Source organism: Xyrauchen texanus, chromosome 43 (genome assembly GCF_025860055.1).
Source record: "Xyrauchen texanus isolate HMW12.3.18 chromosome 43, RBS_HiC_50CHRs, whole genome shotgun sequence".
Classification (NCBI taxonomy): domain Eukaryota; kingdom Metazoa; phylum Chordata; class Actinopteri; order Cypriniformes; family Catostomidae; genus Xyrauchen; species Xyrauchen texanus.
The window spans coordinates 11443772-11461237 of NC_068318.1; the positions used below are offsets into that span (position 1 = coordinate 11443772).

At 38.5% G+C, this 17466-nt stretch overlaps 1 protein-coding gene across 2 annotated transcripts; it reads right to left on the minus strand.

Annotated features, from left to right (window-relative positions):
- Positions 1 to 6891: 6891 nt before the first annotated feature.
- sftpba (surfactant protein Ba) lies at positions 6892 to 16499 on the minus strand. Of its 2 annotated transcripts, none has more exons than XM_052116385.1 (12): positions 16395 to 16499; positions 15862 to 15926; positions 14863 to 14937; positions 14186 to 14308; positions 11192 to 11305; positions 11019 to 11099; positions 10731 to 10914; positions 9450 to 9589; positions 9271 to 9351; positions 8457 to 8567; positions 7815 to 7878; positions 6892 to 7490 (listed from the first exon to the last, which is right to left on the minus strand). In XM_052116385.1, exons 1-11 carry the CDS (start codon positions 16438 to 16440, stop codon positions 7843 to 7845), a joined length of 1056 nt encoding a protein of 351 aa, XP_051972345.1. In that variant the 5' UTR covers positions 16441 to 16499; the 3' UTR covers positions 6892 to 7490; positions 7815 to 7842. The 2 variants fall into 2 exon arrangements, with proteins under 2 accessions (XP_051972345.1, XP_051972344.1); XM_052116384.1 differs by having other exon boundaries at positions 9450 to 9592.
- Positions 16500 to 17466: the final 967 nt, after the last annotated feature.

Below are 17466 nucleotides of genomic sequence, written 5' to 3' on the forward strand. Positions count from 1 at the left end.
GGACACCAATACTGACACATTATTAAGATTTCTGAAGATAAAGGGAATGCTTTTTTGGCCATTTAACTGTTGTAAAAGCCATAATATATATATATGTATATTTCGAGTTTCACCTGTGTGTGTATATATGTGTATATATATGTGTGTGTGTGTGTGTATATGTATGTGTATATATATATATATATATATATATATATATATATATATATATATATATATATATATATATACACACACACAGGTGAAACTCGAAAAATTAGAATATCGTGCAAAAGTTCATTAATTTCAGTAATTCAACTTAAAAGGTGAAACTAATATATTATATAGACTCATTACAAGCAAAGTAAGCTATTTCAAGCCTTTATTTGATATAATTTTGATGATTATGGCTTACAGCTTATGAAAACCCCAAATTCAGAATCTCAGAAAATTAGAATATTGTGAAAAGGTTCAGTATTGTAGGCTCAAAGTGTCACACTCTAATCAGCTAAACATCTGCAAAGGGTTCCTGAGCCTTTAAATGGTCTCTCAGTCTGGTTCAGTTGAATTCACAATCATGGGGAAGACTGCTGACCTGACAGTTGTGCAGAAAACCATCATTGACACCCTCCACAAGGAGGGAAAGCCTCAAAAGGTAATTGCAAAAGAAGTTGGATGTTCTCAAAGTGCTGTATCAAAGCACATTAATAGAAAGTTAAGTGGAAGGGAAAAGTGTGGAAGAAAAAGGTGCACAAGCAGCAGGGATGACCGTAGCCTGGAGAGGATTGTCAGGAAAAGGCCATTCAAATGTGTGGGGAGCTTCACAAGGAGTGGACTGAGGCTGGAGTTACTGCATCAAGAGCCACCACACACAGACGGGTCCTGGACATGGGCTTCAAATGTCAAACGTCTTACCTGGGCTAAAGAAAAAAGAACTGGTCTGTTGCTCAGTGGTCCAAAGTCCTCTTTTCTGATGAGAGCAAATTTTGCATCTCATTTGGAAACCAAGGTCCCAGAGTCTGGAGGAAGAATGGAGAGGCACACAATCCAAGATGCTTGAAGTCCAGTGTGAAGTTTCCACAGTCTGTGTTGGTTTGGGGAGCCATGTCATCGGCTGGTGTTGGTCCACTGTGCTTTATTAAGTCCAGAGTCAACGCAGCGGTCTACCGGGACATTTTAGAGCACTTCATGCTTCCTTCAGCAGACAAGCTTTATGGAGATGCTGACTTCATTTTCCAGCAGGACTTGGCACCTGCCCACACTGCCAAAAGTACCAAAACCTGGTTCAGTGACCATGGTATTACTGTGCTTGACTGGCCAGCAAACTCGCCTGACCTGAACCCCATAGAGAATCTATGGGGCATTGCCAAGAGAAAGATGAGAGACATGAGACCAAACAATGCAGAAGAGCTGAAGGCCGCTATTGAAGCATCTTGGTCTTCCATAACTTCTCAGCAGTGCCACAGGCTGATAGCATCCATGCCACGCCGCATTGAGGCAGTAATTAATGCAAAAGGGACCCAAACCAAGTACTGAGTACATATGCATGATTATACTTTTCAGAGGGCCGACATTTCTGTATTTAAAATCCTTTTTTTTTTATTGATTTCATGTAATATTCTAATTTTCTGAGATTCTGAATTTGGGGTTTTCATAAGCTGTAAGCCATAATCATCAAAATTATATCAAATAAAGGCTTGAAATATCTTACTTTGCTTGTAATGAGTCTATATAATATATTAGTTTCACCTTTTAAGTTGAATTACTGAAATTAATGAACTTTTGCACGATATTCTAATTTTTCGAGTTTCACCTGTGTGTGATATATATATATATATATATATATATATATATATATATATATAGGCTTAAACTGCAGTCGTGGTTAATCTGCGTCTTTTGTTTATCATTAACAACTGAATTTTGTGGTTTAAAGGGTGTTCACCCAAAAATGAAAGTTCTCACCCTCACATCCCAGGTGTGTATGACTTTCTTTCTTCACCAGAACGCATTTGAAGAAAACAAGAAAAATATATTTGCTCTGTAGGTCCTTAAAATACAAGTGAATTGAGATTTCTCTTTAGAAGCTCAAATCCACAGACCGTCCGCATAAAATTAATTCACTTAAAATTAAAATAATAATAATAGACTGTAAATGCTGGTCATAGGACATTACCCACAATATACCTGTACATACTACTACAGTGCAGAAATAGAGAATATTAGTTACTGCCAACGTTCTAAAGGAAACGTCTGGCTAATACGGATCTTGAAAACATGGCCATGTGATATATCTGCGTAATTATGGAATAATTAGCCACGAGTGGACTCAGTACCGCCGCTCCCAATTTGCAGTCGTAGGCCTCTAACTACCTAGGGTGGCACCAGAAAGTCCTCGCATGTTATTCAAGGACCCGAAAGCAGTTGCATATCACAGATCAAATCGCTTATATCACGCGATTTGACGATACTTTCCTTCTAGTCTTTCTTGCAAATCTGCTTAAATGTATCTGGCTATCATGGCAATGACGTCATAGTCTTGGCGCGCAATCTTTGATATCCTGTCAGTAGGCTCAAGTGGAAATGCACCAATAAAAATTGTGTTTTCAACAACGAGTTGAAAGAAGCCGATCCATTTCACGTGAATATGTAAGTGAGTATTTTCCTGTAATGTATTTTTCCCATGTGCACTGAGGTAAATCAGACAATGCATTAGACAGCTACACAGCACTTTTTACGTAGTACAAGCACTTGTATGCTCAGATGTGGGGGTTGTATTTAGAATTTTTGGTTACAATGATGTAGTTTTGTGAATTTGTACATTGAAAAAAGCTAAAATGTGGTTAAATTGTGAAAAATCGAAATCTATAATAAAATATACATTTTCACAAACTATATAGCCTACACAACTAAGTGCAGAAGTTTGCATAACACTTTTGTTGCCACACCTCTTTCAGAATGTATACAAACAGCCTATAAGATATATAAAAAAATTATGTAGTACTGCCCTTCAAAAGCCACATAACACAAAATACTCTTATTTACACAAACCATCCCGTTCAAAAGTTTGCACCCATTGGTTCCTCTTATGTTGCCTTCTTGAGCATCAATAATTGTTTGCACCTTTTGTAATAGTTCTGTATTAGTCCCTCAATTGTCAAAATCTGGACCTCATATATAGCCACTTTTGGGAAGAACTCCGATGTGCAGAAGATGCAGAGAAACCAAATAATTTTACTGTAGTTGGGGTTTTTTCTTAAGAAAATTGGACATCTTCACTGCTCAGGACAAAGCAGGGATTCATGAACAATTATTACACAAACAGTCATTGATCATCGAGAAAGCAACACACTATATTAGAAACCAAGGGAATGTAAACTTAACAGGATCATGTGTGTAAATTCAGTTACTATTTTGTTGTGTGGAATATATGTGTATATGGAATATATAGGTGTGTTATGTCAAAAAGATTCTTTGGGGCAGTACTAAATAAAAACAAAATGCACTTTTTATGATCCCACACACATTGATTCCATACATTTTCTTTAGTTGGTTTTAAAAAGGTCTTTAAAAAGTCTTAAATTTAGCTTCATAAAACCTGCAGAAACCCTAGATGATGTAACAACATTCCTTAAGATGTTGGAATACTTGAAACATTAATCAGAAAATTATGCAAATCACGAGATTCACTTCAGTGGAAAACCACAAAGCAAACATCACATGTCAAGGCAGAACCTGCCAGATTCAATCATGTCACATCTTGCATTTCTAGTCATGATGTATTATGTTATGAAAACGGTGTATTTAATTTTATGAATGAAAATATTTTCATTAGGAAAATGTCTTTTCCCCTGGTTGTATGCCATACTGTGAACAGTCAATGTTTTGAAAAGTAGTGTTACTGGAGTCAAAATTACAGATGAAATCTTGAATCAGATCAAATACCAGGAGAGAGGTTCACGTGTCAACAAAGTCACATACAGTAATTGTTCAAAACTGTGATTTTACTTGGAGAGTTTTAAGAGAGAATATTCTCTGAACACCTTTTCAAAAGATACCCATTCATTCTAACAGACACAATGTCTAGGTTACTAGTGTAACCCCCATTCCCTGATGGAGGGAACGAGACGTTGTGTCAATTGTAGTGACACAAGGGGCTTCTTTCGGGAGCCTCGGATACCTCTGAATATGAAAAAGGCCAATGCCTAATTGGCAAACAGAATTTGCATGTCCCGCCCCTGGACATACGGGTATAAAAGGCAGGGATTGTGCATCTGTTCAGTCAGGTTCTGCACTGAGGAGCCAAGAATAAGGTTTGGTAATCACAGTGGCTTGGTACAGTGTTGTGGCAAGGGGGACACAACGTCTCGTTCCCTCCATCAGGGAATGGGGATAGATGCGGCTGGGGCCATTTAATGCTATAGCACGCATCAGAGAAGCCGTTCTTTTCCAAAGACCCCACGGAGACCACATCCTGCCCAGGCTGGAGGGAGGTTAAATGCGGCGAATACGTCACATGGGCTTTCAGGCCCCATGTGGAAGAGGCACGGTGGTAGATCCTACATAGCGAGTGAGGAGTTGCTACAGACATAGAGACTGGGGGTCAGAGGGGGCTGCCCATAGAGATGCGGGTCCGCCGGCAGGGGGACCGTACCATGAAAAATATGCACAGGGGAATTAATCTGTGATGGCCAAACCTTGTGGAGCACCTATTCCAGTACAGAGTAGTTAGTACCCGTAGTGAGTCTGGTCGGGAATTCCTCCACTGAATTCGCGAACCAGAGGGCTAGGGAGGAAAGACATCCAGGGAGCGTGAGTTTAGTGGACTCGCCTGGGAGAAAAAGCGCACATGTTCGCCTCAGTGGAGGGAAAAGGCGCCAGCGCAAGCAGTACACCCGGCCAGTCGTCAACCCAAAACCGACTCAACCTGGACATTGTAGAATCTCGCAAAGGTATTGGGTGTCGTCCAGCCCTCTGCTCTACAGATGGCTAGAAATGTGTCTTTGGCCAGTGCCCACGAGGATGCCACACATCTTGTAGAGTGTGCTCGAACCCGCAAGAGGGCGGGCACGGCCTGGGTCTGATAGGCCAATGCGATGGAGAATCCTTGAGCAGGATGATGCGTACTTGCGCAGCCCCGGTGCCAGCTGTATGCCAACGCATCTGTCCCGAGGGGACTTGCCTCCAACCTGATGGATGGAGTACAAACAGGTCTACCTGTGCTTTGCCATAACGGTCCCAAATCAGCTGAACCACCTGGGGATGGAGCCTCCACCCTCCGTTGAACGGAGCCTGGCGCGACAGCGTGTCTGCTGTCCTGTTGAGGCTGCCAGGGATATGAGTGCCGTGCAGCGACCTCAGTCAGTGCTGACTCCAAAGGAGGAGACGGCGGGCGAGTTGTGACATATGACGAGAGCGCATGCCGCCTTGACGATTTATGTATGCTACCGTCACGGTGCTGTCTGAACGGATCAAGATGTGTTTGCCTTGGATCAGCGGTAGAAACCTCCTCAGGGCAAGAAATAGAGCCAGGAACTCTAGGCAGTTGATGTGCCAACGTAGCTGCGGGCCTGACCAGGAACCGACCCTGTTTGGAGGCATCTGTGGTGACCACGATTCGCCTGGACACCTGCTGCAGGGGGGCTCCTGTCTGCAGAAAGTAGAGGTCTCGAACACGAATTGTAGAAAGGGTACGCATCCTTCAGGTCTACCACTGCGAACCGGATGGTCCTGGCCAACCAGCACGACGGGTTGGAAAGCGTAAGCCATGCGTCCAAGCTCTGCGCGAGGGGCACTTAAGGGACAATCGTTTTTGACATGGGGAGCAGGTTGTGTTGCGTTGGGAGGCAAAGTTGCGACCTGAGGCATGTGTGCTGAGAGCGAACTCAAGGCACTTACCTTGCCCGGTAGGTGGCGGGTTAGTGACTGAGAAGGACGTCCTAGTGAGGCGTCCTCTGGACGTGTCAGATCCGGCCAGCCGGGGTTGTGAACACTGTACAGATGTGGACGAGGAGGTGAAGTTTCTACGTCCAGAGTCCCACTTCTCATGTAAGGTTCTGTTGCCGGGGTGCTGTGAGAACGGCTTTTGCGGGCACTGGCTAGGTGACCCAGTTAATGAAGAAATCGCTCTTTTATTGACAAAGTGGGTACCGCAGCCCGAAGGGGGTGCGGCAAATGAAAAAACGGAAACCAAGGATTCTGTTTGTACTCCATCCATCAGGTTGGAGGCAAGTCCCCTCGGGACAGATGCGTTGGCATACAGCTGGCACCGGGGCTGCGCAAGAATACCAAGTTCAGCCACAGGTGACATTCCTGGACCACAAGGGTGGCCATCACCTGTCTGAGTGCCCGCGCTGTGACCTTCGTGGCCCGGAGGGCAAGGTCTGTAGCTGAGGCACATCAGGATCAGGTCTACCCACATGCAGATCTTTTGGTGCCTTGGCCTGGTGAACTTGCAGGAGGGCCATAGCATGCAGGGCGGAGGCCCTGTAGGCTTTCGCTGTCAGCGATGTCGTCGTCCTACAGGCCTTGCAGGGGAGTGCAGGATGATTCCGCCAAGTGGTGGCAGTTTTAAGGGAATGTGTTTAAGTAATAAAAGTGGGAGGAAGTACTGCATATGCTGACACAATACCATAAAACCTGATTTGTTTTGTTAAATCTATAGATGTTTGTTTGTAAAGCAGATATTTTAAGAGATATGAAAGCAATTTCAAAGAGCTAAAGGCCAAGATGGATCCTCTGCAATTGATCATAACAGGATTTCCACATCTACAGCATCATGAGCTAAACATATCCTGTAGAATAACTGACCATGGAAACCAAAGTTTAGGCCAAAATAAAGTTAATGTTAAATCAATGACAAATAAATATGGGATGTTCTTTAAACAGTGGAAGCTTTCTGAGTCATTCTGTAATTTTAATTTATTTTCCTTTTTTTGATGACACTGGTAGCTAATACCATATGTAATATCAATAACTGTAGCAATTATGATAATTTGAAGGAAACTGGTTACCATGCAAAATATTTGTACAATATAAGGGGTATGAACTTCTAAAACAAAATTGTGCCATTTTAGTTTTAAAATGCATGTTATCATCTATATATATTTGTCATCCCTCCCAAAGTAATATTTTATTCATATTCTAGTTAATATTTATAATGAACAGTTACTTTGAATTGACCTTTTTATCAATCTTATATTGGCTTGCACAATGCTGCAAATTATCGTAAGATCAGTGATGCTGCATGAGCAATAGTTTGAACTTTTTGTTAAAATAACATGGTTTTATAACAGGTCTGTTCTATTTTATCTTGTTTACTGAAGATATTATCCTTGAAACACAAATATAACTCAGAAAAGATTGGGAAAATAGGAACATTTTGTGGAAAAATTCAAAGGGTCAAGAGTCTTTAATATACAATGTTGATACACAACTTGCTACAGCATGCAGAGAGGCTGTTGAATCTTGAAATAATGCCTGTTTGGAATCTTTCACCTTTGATTGTACCACTGGAAAAAAAAAGAAAAAAAAAACATTATTTCAACACTCGAAAACTGGTCAATAAGATGATGTATATACTATGTTTGTAAGTTCAAATGTTCATGTTGAAAAAAAAACTCACTTATATTTGATATTGATAAGGCACACTAAACATATATGGGTTGTGATAAGAAAAGAAGTCGCTATCTGTGTAGATAAAGTATCTAAAACTAGAATAAGCTGGATGAATTTATGTAAAGAAAGGAGCAGTATACGAAAACATGCTTAGCACATAACAGGATTATACATTTAGTGACAAATGTTTAACATTTGGCAAACAGGTTAAAATTTACCATTAATATGGATGGCAGAAAAATCGATTCATCCCCACACATTCATCTGACAGAAGGAAACTGCCTGTAAGAGTTAATAAAATTCAATAAAAAAACAATCTGGTTCATAATTTACTCAAACTATGTTGTTCCATTCTGGAACTCAAAAGGAGACACCATAAAAATATCATAAAAGCAGTCCATAGGACTTGTGAACCACATTAAAGGTTTTCTAATGCCAAATGATAGCTTTGTGTGAAGAACAGACTTCAATTTAAACCATTATTCATTGATAATCTTGCCTTCACCTGTAGCAAATCTCATTTATGTTTGTGCACAATCAAATATGGTGCCTCTAGAAACATTTGGACCATGATTGACGCCAAGTACATGAACAATTCATTTTTGATTTTCCAAAGCAATATTGCTTTTATATGGACATAATATGGGCTCAAAAGTCACATGGACTGCTATTATAATACTTTTATGGTGCTTTTTCATAATTTCTGGTGTTTGACACCCCCATTAATTTTAAAGCAGAAAACTGATATTTGCTAAGAGCATTCAACATATATGCAATATATATATATATATATATATATATATATATATATATATATATATATATATAAAGGTTAGAGGTATAAATATCAGGGCACTCACCCCACACTCTAGAGCAGTCTGGAGATCCTTACAGCGGTAGTTTGGGCCGGAACTGCAGGGGTCACCTGCCATGACCAGCTCCTTGTCTGGAGCTACACAAAGATTGGCCCTCTAAAAGGTCCAGAAAACAGTAAAATAACTGATTTAAACATATCTTCCTCAAACTATAAATTGAGTTAGCTTAAAATTACTAATTAGAAATTCGATTTGAATTGAATGCATTGAATTGATGTTGCACTGTTAAATTATCAATACAATAGAGCCATCAGCTGGAGGACTTCGGTAGTACCAGACACAACTGCCTGCTAATGGATGCATCACTTACTATTGTTCATACTAAGGGTTAGGGATACAAACATGAACAACATTTACATTTATGCATTTGGCAGATGCTTTTATCCAAAGCAACTTACAGTGCACTTATTACAGGGACAATCCCCCCGGAGCAACCTGGAGTTGAGTGCCTTGCACAATGGTGGTGGCAGTGGGGATCGAACCAGCAACCTTCTGATTAACAGTTATGTGCTTTAGCCCACTATGCCACAACCACTCCAATACCTCAAATCTTTTTTTAAGCAAGTTCAGGCAAAAAATAAATAAATAAATAAATCCAGGGAATGCAAGCTATAGCTAGGAACCAGAATATCATAGAGACTTGCATTTTTAAGAAAGTAACCACCCATAACACCCTAGCAACTGCATAGCAACACACTAAACACCACTCTGAATGCCTTCATAGGAATGTTCTGGCAACCACCCACAACCCACTTGCATTGTGTTGGTGAGTACTGCAAAAAACTAATCTTGTTTATACCTTGCATACATCCAGTGCCCCCTGTTCTTTGCCCAGAAACATGCTGAGATGGTTTCCATGACGCTGTGTGTAGATCTGGCACTAGATGAGAAGTACAAATTATAACAACTTTACAAACAAAGGTCTCCAAGGAGTCAATAATTGAACAGAGTAGGTTCATGTCAAGGGAGCAGGTTTACCTTTGGCATTGCAGTGAGGTGCAGCTGGCAGACAGAGTCAAGGAAGGAGGCTGTCTGGCTCTTGGTGGCATTGGAGCCCAGGTGCATATGTGTGAGAATGGCCAGCGTAAGACAAGAATCACAATCAGAAAGCACACGTTCTGCTGTTAGAAAGACAGAGGAATACATAAACATCTTTGGATGGAATGCAAAGAAATGCTACAAAATGTTTTAGAATTTGTCACAGAAGCAAAAGACTTAAAGATGCACTCAGTCATTTTTGTTTATGTTGCGCTGGCCAAATATGGCTGTCATATTGGCCTTATACTGACACCTGAATCCAGCATCATGCAAAAGCAATTGTGTTTTGGTTGCAGAGGCCAGCGTAGAAGGGTAAATGATGTAATGTAATGTCATTACACCAATGGGAGTTGGTGTAACTATCCAGAGACAGTAAAACAAAAAAAAATCGCAATAAAAACTTTAAAACTTAAGAAAAGAATAGAAAAGAAATGCTGGCAGAAGTAGTTTGGAATAATCTTTTTTTATTATTATTAAAAAAAATAAAGCAGTGAAGCATTTTTATGATTCATATTTGGTCGTGTCAAAAAAAAAAACTGAAGACACCTTTAGATTCTCGTGATTGTGTGTAATGTTTATTTATTTATTTTCATCAGATATTTGACATTTTTAAGAAAAGGCACATTGTTCAGGTCAAATGGAGTAACCCCAAGAAAACTCTTTGTCTAAAAAAATAAAAATACCAAGACAATTTTCAAAACTTTTTTTTTAAATTAATGATTAAGGAAGTTTATACTTTTTACTTCATGGTTACAACAATTTGTTTTTGTAGTAAATGTAAATATAAATGCAAAAATGTGTAAAACCAACATGGACAAATATTTTCAACAGACTTGACACGTGTGTTTTTAACTAGAGTTTTATAAGATATATAATTTTTATAACCACAGACAACTTCTTGCACCACATTTGTCAATGACCCAGAGATGTGCTATTTGCAGTGAGCCATGATTAATTCAATCGGTGAGCGAAAATGAACGATAATAGAATAAACAGGGGCTTTCAAGTTAAAATAAGTCATATTTGGCTTGTCATGTGATTTCAAGGCCTGCTAATGTAATATAACAGAGCTTTTTTTAGGCTACTGATATTTACATCTCACGTGAGTGTACATGATTTTAAACATGTTTTCAAAAGTACTTTAGGAGGTAAAACTAATAATGAAAGAAAATTACAGAGTGCACCTTTAACTACAAAATGAGCTAATGACTGAACTCTAACCTTTGAAAGGGATTTCTAGTATTTCACAAAAACTCAGAAGTTTGCATATAAAGTTTGGAGAGCTGCTGTTCACTAACATGTCAATCAACAATTGTACGTATTGTTCAACTATATTATTGCACTGTGACTGAACCAGAGTTGGAAACTCAGTGCACAAACTCTCCAGTAGGGTAGTTATGACACTCTGTATGGGACAAAAACACAAAACAATGGCAATCAGGATTTCTATTTTTTAAATTAAATTATATTTGGATTTGTATGTACTGTGTGTAATGTTCTGAGTGTCACCTGAGCCTTCTCTTTGGGAAACAGATACTCTACTGTTCTCACAATGTATGTGCAGACTGAACACTGAACAGACCACTCGAGCTGTGTTGAGAGAGGAGAAAATCTCGGTCATCTGTGCAGAACCCACAACTAGCCAAACCTCAAACATCTAAATCATTTTCTTTCAATGGAACCTTCATAGTTGGCACTGATACAGTTTTGTAGATGTGGTTCAGCAACAGTTCTCTCATCATGCCATTGTCACGACCGCCACACAACCCAAGATAAGTACAGATTTCCTCTGGTTTCTGCAGTAAAATAATGTGTTGATGAAGACAGATGGGTTTAGCAATGTAATATACACAACCAGTTTCTTTGCTGGAAAAGATTCTGAAACATTTCTGGTTTGGGATGTATGTCACATGGGGTCACTACCATTTCAATGTTCTAGGAGTTTAATATATATTCCTAGATAGCACACATACGTCTGTTAAAGAACGTTTAATCTGAAAACATCACAATCTTATTAACATCTACTAAACATCATGATTAGATTTTCAAACCTTCTATATCATAAATGTGTCAATAGCATCGAGGGGAAACGTCTTATAGACGTATTACAGATGAGCAAGCAAACAACCTAAAAAAATACAAAATCTTCCAGAAAAATAGACGTCAGGGTGATGAACGTGTGCTATCAGGGTGGTTTGTGGACTGTATGCACAGTTCTAGTTTAGTGCACACAATTCTACATGGATCAATGCACATTATACAGCTGTTAGTTCTGGTCCGGACATGGACGCTTCACTTTTTGAATCACTATACTTGTCTGTGTTCGCGGTGTTCCAAATGGTGGTGGGATTTTGATTCATCGTTGGGCTGCATTTCCCGAAAGCATTTTAAGCTAAGAAGATCTTAGAAACCATTGGTGCCAATTGTCTCTACGTTGGGAAACGCAGCCCATGTTTTAATTAATGTAATATTCATTCAGTGACCGTTTCTGGAAATTAGGCTACGTCTTACTGTCCAGCAGATGGCGACAACAAATGAGCCTCTAATGGACCTTAATCAGAGTAGAGCCATCTTTAATGATGACGGGAATGAAAACAGTGCTTGGAGGATAGACTGTCTCTTCAATGGGTTGTACTGTTGTTAAAGTGTTTTAAATGGTTCTACTGTTAAAACAGTAAAACAAATAATTCCAAAATACATCAGTAGACAACAAATTTCAAATTTGAAGTACCTCAGTGTTGCATGCACTGAATAAAGAGGAACATCATACAGCTTTATTCAGTGCATGCTATGCTGAGGTACTTCTACAGCCTTGTTTTCATTCCCATAAAAAATTAAATATGGCGCTACTGTGAATAAGACGAATGGATTGCGAATGGATATGTCTGGTCCATTGCGAATGGATATGTCTGGTCCAGGATGCTGAATGGTCAATACAGCAATATAATAACAGCCAAAATCATCACCGTAACAATCCCGTTGTTTATGAGGAGCTGTGCAGGCCATAATAGCTGAAAAGCCTTCTTACAAATGCTAGTGAAATGAATTCATTGAAATAAACTTAAGTAAAGTTTAAAACAAGATAAAAATAATATATTCATATTTAAAACAGGTAGCCGAGCAGTTGCCATTGAAATGAATGGGATTGCTAATGAATAGCTTTCTCAAGTTATTTTAGAGCTCCTTGGAGTGGCACACATGTCGGTTTCAAGAAACCTTGGGTTTTTCCAAATGCCATTTTTGCATCCTTGAATGGCACTTCAGGATGGCGGCGCCACTCAAAGGGCCGTTTCAAACAAAATTATGAAAGTCATTTTTTTTTCACAAAGGGCCCTTTTCACAAGACTTTTGTGAAGGGTACATTTAAACTGTAATGCTGGGGGCCTGGGTAGATATTGATGCTGACTACCACCCCTGGAGTCATGAGTTTGAATCCAGGGCGTGCTGAGTGACTCCAGCCAGGTCTCCTAAGCAATCAAATTGGCCCGGTTGCTAGGGAGGGTAGAGTCACATGGGGTAACATCCTCGTGGTTTCAATTAATGGATCTCGCTCTCAATGGGTCACGTGGTGAGTTGTGCGTTGATCGCAGAGAGTAGCATGAGCCTCCACATGCTGTGAGTCTCTGCTGTGTCATGCACAGCAAGCCAGGTGATAAGATGCACGGATTGACTGCATCTTATCACATGAAGTGGAGGCAACTGAGACTTGTCCTCTGCCACCAGGACTGAGGAGAGGAACCGCACCACCACGAGGACCTACTAAGTAGTGGGAATTGGGCTTTCCAAATTGGAAGAAATGGGGATAACATCTTTTTTAAATAAATAACTGTAATGACATGCTGCCGTCAGAGCGATACAAATCTTTCTTATTAAAAACGTATTTTATCAGAAATCGTGGCAACTTTTAAATGGCTGTCATTGGAGAAAAATACTTTTTTTGCCATCATGGTTGTAGTTCCAGCATCTACCAGCAGGGGCTGACAAACAGGTATAACTACTAACCAGCCAATTCCTGACCAACTGTGGTGCACACAAGCAAAATTCAAAAAGAAGTGGGGACACAGCTTCCTTTTCCAGTGAAAAACGCTCTTATCAACTACTGAAATTGTCTCTCATCAAACTGTGAAACTGGTTCTTACATATCTTATTGACAGATCATTTGAGGCATGTGACAATATCATCTCAACATCTTGTTAGAGCACTATAGTATTTAATACAAGATGTTTTCATATGTCTGAAAGGAGTTTCAGTGGCGATTGAGAAACTGATTGACTGATATGAATATCTTAATTTCACTATTGTTTGTATGACGCTTTTCAATAATAAAAATGAATGTATTCCGCTAACATTTGTATTACTGTATTAATATCACAAGTGTAAGAAAGAGGCTTTTCCAAAATTATTGCACACCCGGTCCTCATACACAGCACTGCAATGCACATTTTGGATGCCACCTTTATTTAACACTCCTTTACTTAAAAAAGAAAAAGTTGAAATTACATTTTGTGTTAATCAACATTATGCCACAAATGCTGTCGATTGAGCTCAACTTGAATTGAACCTGAATTATTCCTTTAAAGTAATAAAAGTGATAACACCCCTTAATTATTCACAATAAAGCACAGTCTCCCGAACCGTATTGCTTAATTATAACTACGAAGGTGTGAATTATATACCATCATGTTGGTAAGAAAGCTGATGGCCAGAGGAAGGGTCTTTTCCACCTCATCGTGGCAGATTTTGGTGGCTTGTGCAGGCAGTTTATCACACAGGCGCTCAAGAGTGGAAGCTAGTTTGGCCTGAAAAGGGCAGATGAAGAAATGCATTGACTTGCTACTCTGATTAAGAGCATACAATTTAATGCTTAGACATTACATACAAATCAAAATGTGGGTAAGGAAGATAACCTCAGGGCCAACAAAAATGTAAGTTTTATATAGGATCTTTAGACCAAGTGTGGGAAAGTTCATCAGGCAGATAAAGTGTGAAAGATGAAAAAGTGACCACACCACACCAGCCCACAGAAGGTTCAAAAGCAAGCAATCCACTTCTGCTTTTTACTTCAACTTCCTTGATTTTTTTTCAATAGTTCTTTAAATCATCCAGCATATCATGCAAATCTGAAACATGAAAAGCTGCAATAATTTACAGATAATTTTCCACCTCAAAAGATTTTAAGAACGATTGTCAATTCACTAATAAACCCTGTAATTCAGTGCGATGTTAAAAGCAATCTCACCTGAATCAATTTCTCCTAGACAAATGTAAAACACCACATCTCAGACATAGGTTAAGGGGACAAACAATTATTCACTATAAAGCATCTGTCTGCATATGTGTGCTCTGGTTCTACCTGAAAGTCTTCTTTGGACATTAGATCCTTCAGGAGCTCAAAAATCTGAGTGCAGTCCTGACACATGTCACCTCTCTACAGAGAGAACCACAAAATATACATTATTCAATGAATCAGTCAAATATCTAAACATCCTTAAAGCAAGATAATTTACTTGACAAGGTAAATTGTGTAATATAAAACAACTTCATAATGTATAATACAGTGAGGTTAATACCTCACTGACTTTTATTAGATGTATGCTTTAAACACGAAAAATAAAAACAAATACAAATAATGCATCTTTAAAACTTAAGATATATTCTCTGAGAATAAGTCTTAATATCTTATGCAATTTAGCATAAATGTATCTAGTTTAAAATATGTATATTTTTACTGGAGTAAAAAAAATACATAATATATACTATACATAACATATTTATTTTTTGTGCAGTGCTTGACTGATAAAAAACAGGTGACCACCTTGTAAACATACAAGGCACAGCCTCCATTATTTCATTAAGAGAATATAAGATTTGCCAAAAGATCTGATCCAAACATTCTTAAAAGGCTGCAGCAAAAATGAGAAGTGAGATCTTTGGCACTCTTAAAAGTTTGTGGCTTGTGTATTTCAGGTGCAGTGTACAATGTGTTTCAAAGGGTTTGAGGAAATGAAAATGATAACTTCTATATTTCTTTTATCAATCAACAGCATCTTGGAAACTGAGCTATGACTTTTTTAAAATGTAAATACATGATATTTATGTGGCAGGGGGAGTCTGTAAATTAGTATTCTGGATTTTTACAACATATCTAGGATGCTTAAGAATTAGCATTTAGCTCAGCCAGTGGTTGAGTTTATTTCAAACAAAATGAGGAGTTCCAGACAAACGTGAACGGACATGAAAGGAAAACCAGCAAAGTGTTTGAAATGTAGACTGTCAGGAACAAGTTACCTCTTATTTCACACACATGTACGTGACAACAGAAACGATAGCATTTAACAATTCAAAAACTCACCATAATGTCATCCTCACCCATCAGGACATTCATCATACTTCCAGGATCAACTGAACGTGCATTGACTGATAACACAAAAATCAATATGACTTGATTTGAACTTGACATGTTCATTGAAAACTTCTAGTGAACTGTTATTGAGCATATGAGTTTAGCTTTTTTCATAGAATTAAATGTATATGTACAGTAGCCAAAAACTGATTATGATATACTGCTGAGAAATGTGTTTAGATTCAAACTATATTTGTTAGATATTTGGCAAACTGTTAGATTCAAATTTGCCAAATATGGCAAATCTTTGAAGTCTGTTTGAAGTGATAACTAATAGATATTTTATGCTAAAAGTTAGTCACATTTTTAAAATAGAATTTGCATCATTTTGATATATAGTACAAATAATACCTGGTGACATGTCTTGTCATGCTACATGTATATATTTTAATGTTCAATCTTTTTAAAAACTAGTACACGCATTCAGCTGCAGATAATGAAAAAACACATTATAAGTTTCACAACTGTAGCATCTCAGATACCTGAAACTAGAAGGGCAATGGAGATCACAAGTTTGATGGCCGTCATGTCTTCCGTCCCCTCAGGTTAAAGAGCAAATGTAAAGTGAAATTTGGCCCTGTTTATAGCGATGGAAATGTACAGCTCAAAGAGGAACTACCCTTTATATATATCTGCATATGAAAAAACCTGTGACGCCCCAAAAGCACAACCTGATTGTGATAAAAATAGGCCCTTCACTTCTCTGTGCGTTTTTTATTTTTTCCTTAATCACACTATTTGAGAAATGACATGTAAAGCCAATATTTGTTGCAAGCATCACTATTATTATTGTTCAAACTTAGGGTTGATCTGGCGGATGATGAAACAAGAAAAAAAAAATTCAAATAGATATTGAGGGAGGGACCCGAGTCATGTATAGAAACCAGAATATCATAAAAACTTCAAGTGGCCTTTTTGGACCAGTATTCGATTTAACGGAATAATCTCCCAAATGAAATGTTCGACTATACATTGCTTACATTATCACACAACGGGACAATCCAAATCACTTAACTACCACATTGACCATCCTATTCGTTTTATACAACCTAAATGTTGGTATTGTATGACAGTTTGAATACAGATACTATCTGCTAGCATTATTTGTTCTTCATTTCATGTCTACCTCACATCTTTTAATCTAAATACATAAGGAAGTGATGCGACTTACAAAAAATGCTTTGATTTTCTGACTTCACACTTTGTTTGACACAGAATCCTTAATCGTGAAGAATGTTATTCGATCTCTGGGGGAATGTAATGAAAGTCGAACTAGAATAATGATTTTGGATGGTCATCTGCAAAGTAAATGGATGTTACATGTGCTCATATGTGCTAAAAAATTATAATAATAATACTTTGACCTCCCAGAACTCTCTAGCAACCACAAACTAAACAGGGGACCATATGCTGATATTGGATCTGAACGTTAGATCTACACTTATAGAATTCTACTGTGTAGTCAAACACAACACAACACACAATACTGCCTTTCATCTGCTGGAACATGTTTATTCTGAGGGTGGATGGACCTAATCCTATTGAATACAAATC

Excerpts from the sequence above, each read along its gene's own strand:
- sftpba (XM_052116384.1), bottom strand. The coding sequence starts at position 16,440 with ATGACGGCCATCAAACTTGTGATCTCCATTGCCCTTCTAGTTTCAG. Across the intron at positions 11,100-11,191 it reads TATCAGTGCCAACTATGAAG|CTCGAGTGGTCTGTTCAGTG; the intron begins GTTCCATTGAAA and ends CTCTCAACACAG. Across the intron at positions 9,352-9,449 it reads ACCTCACTGCAATGCCAAAG|TGCCAGATCTACACACAGCG; the intron begins GTAAACCTGCTC and ends CTTCTCATCTAG.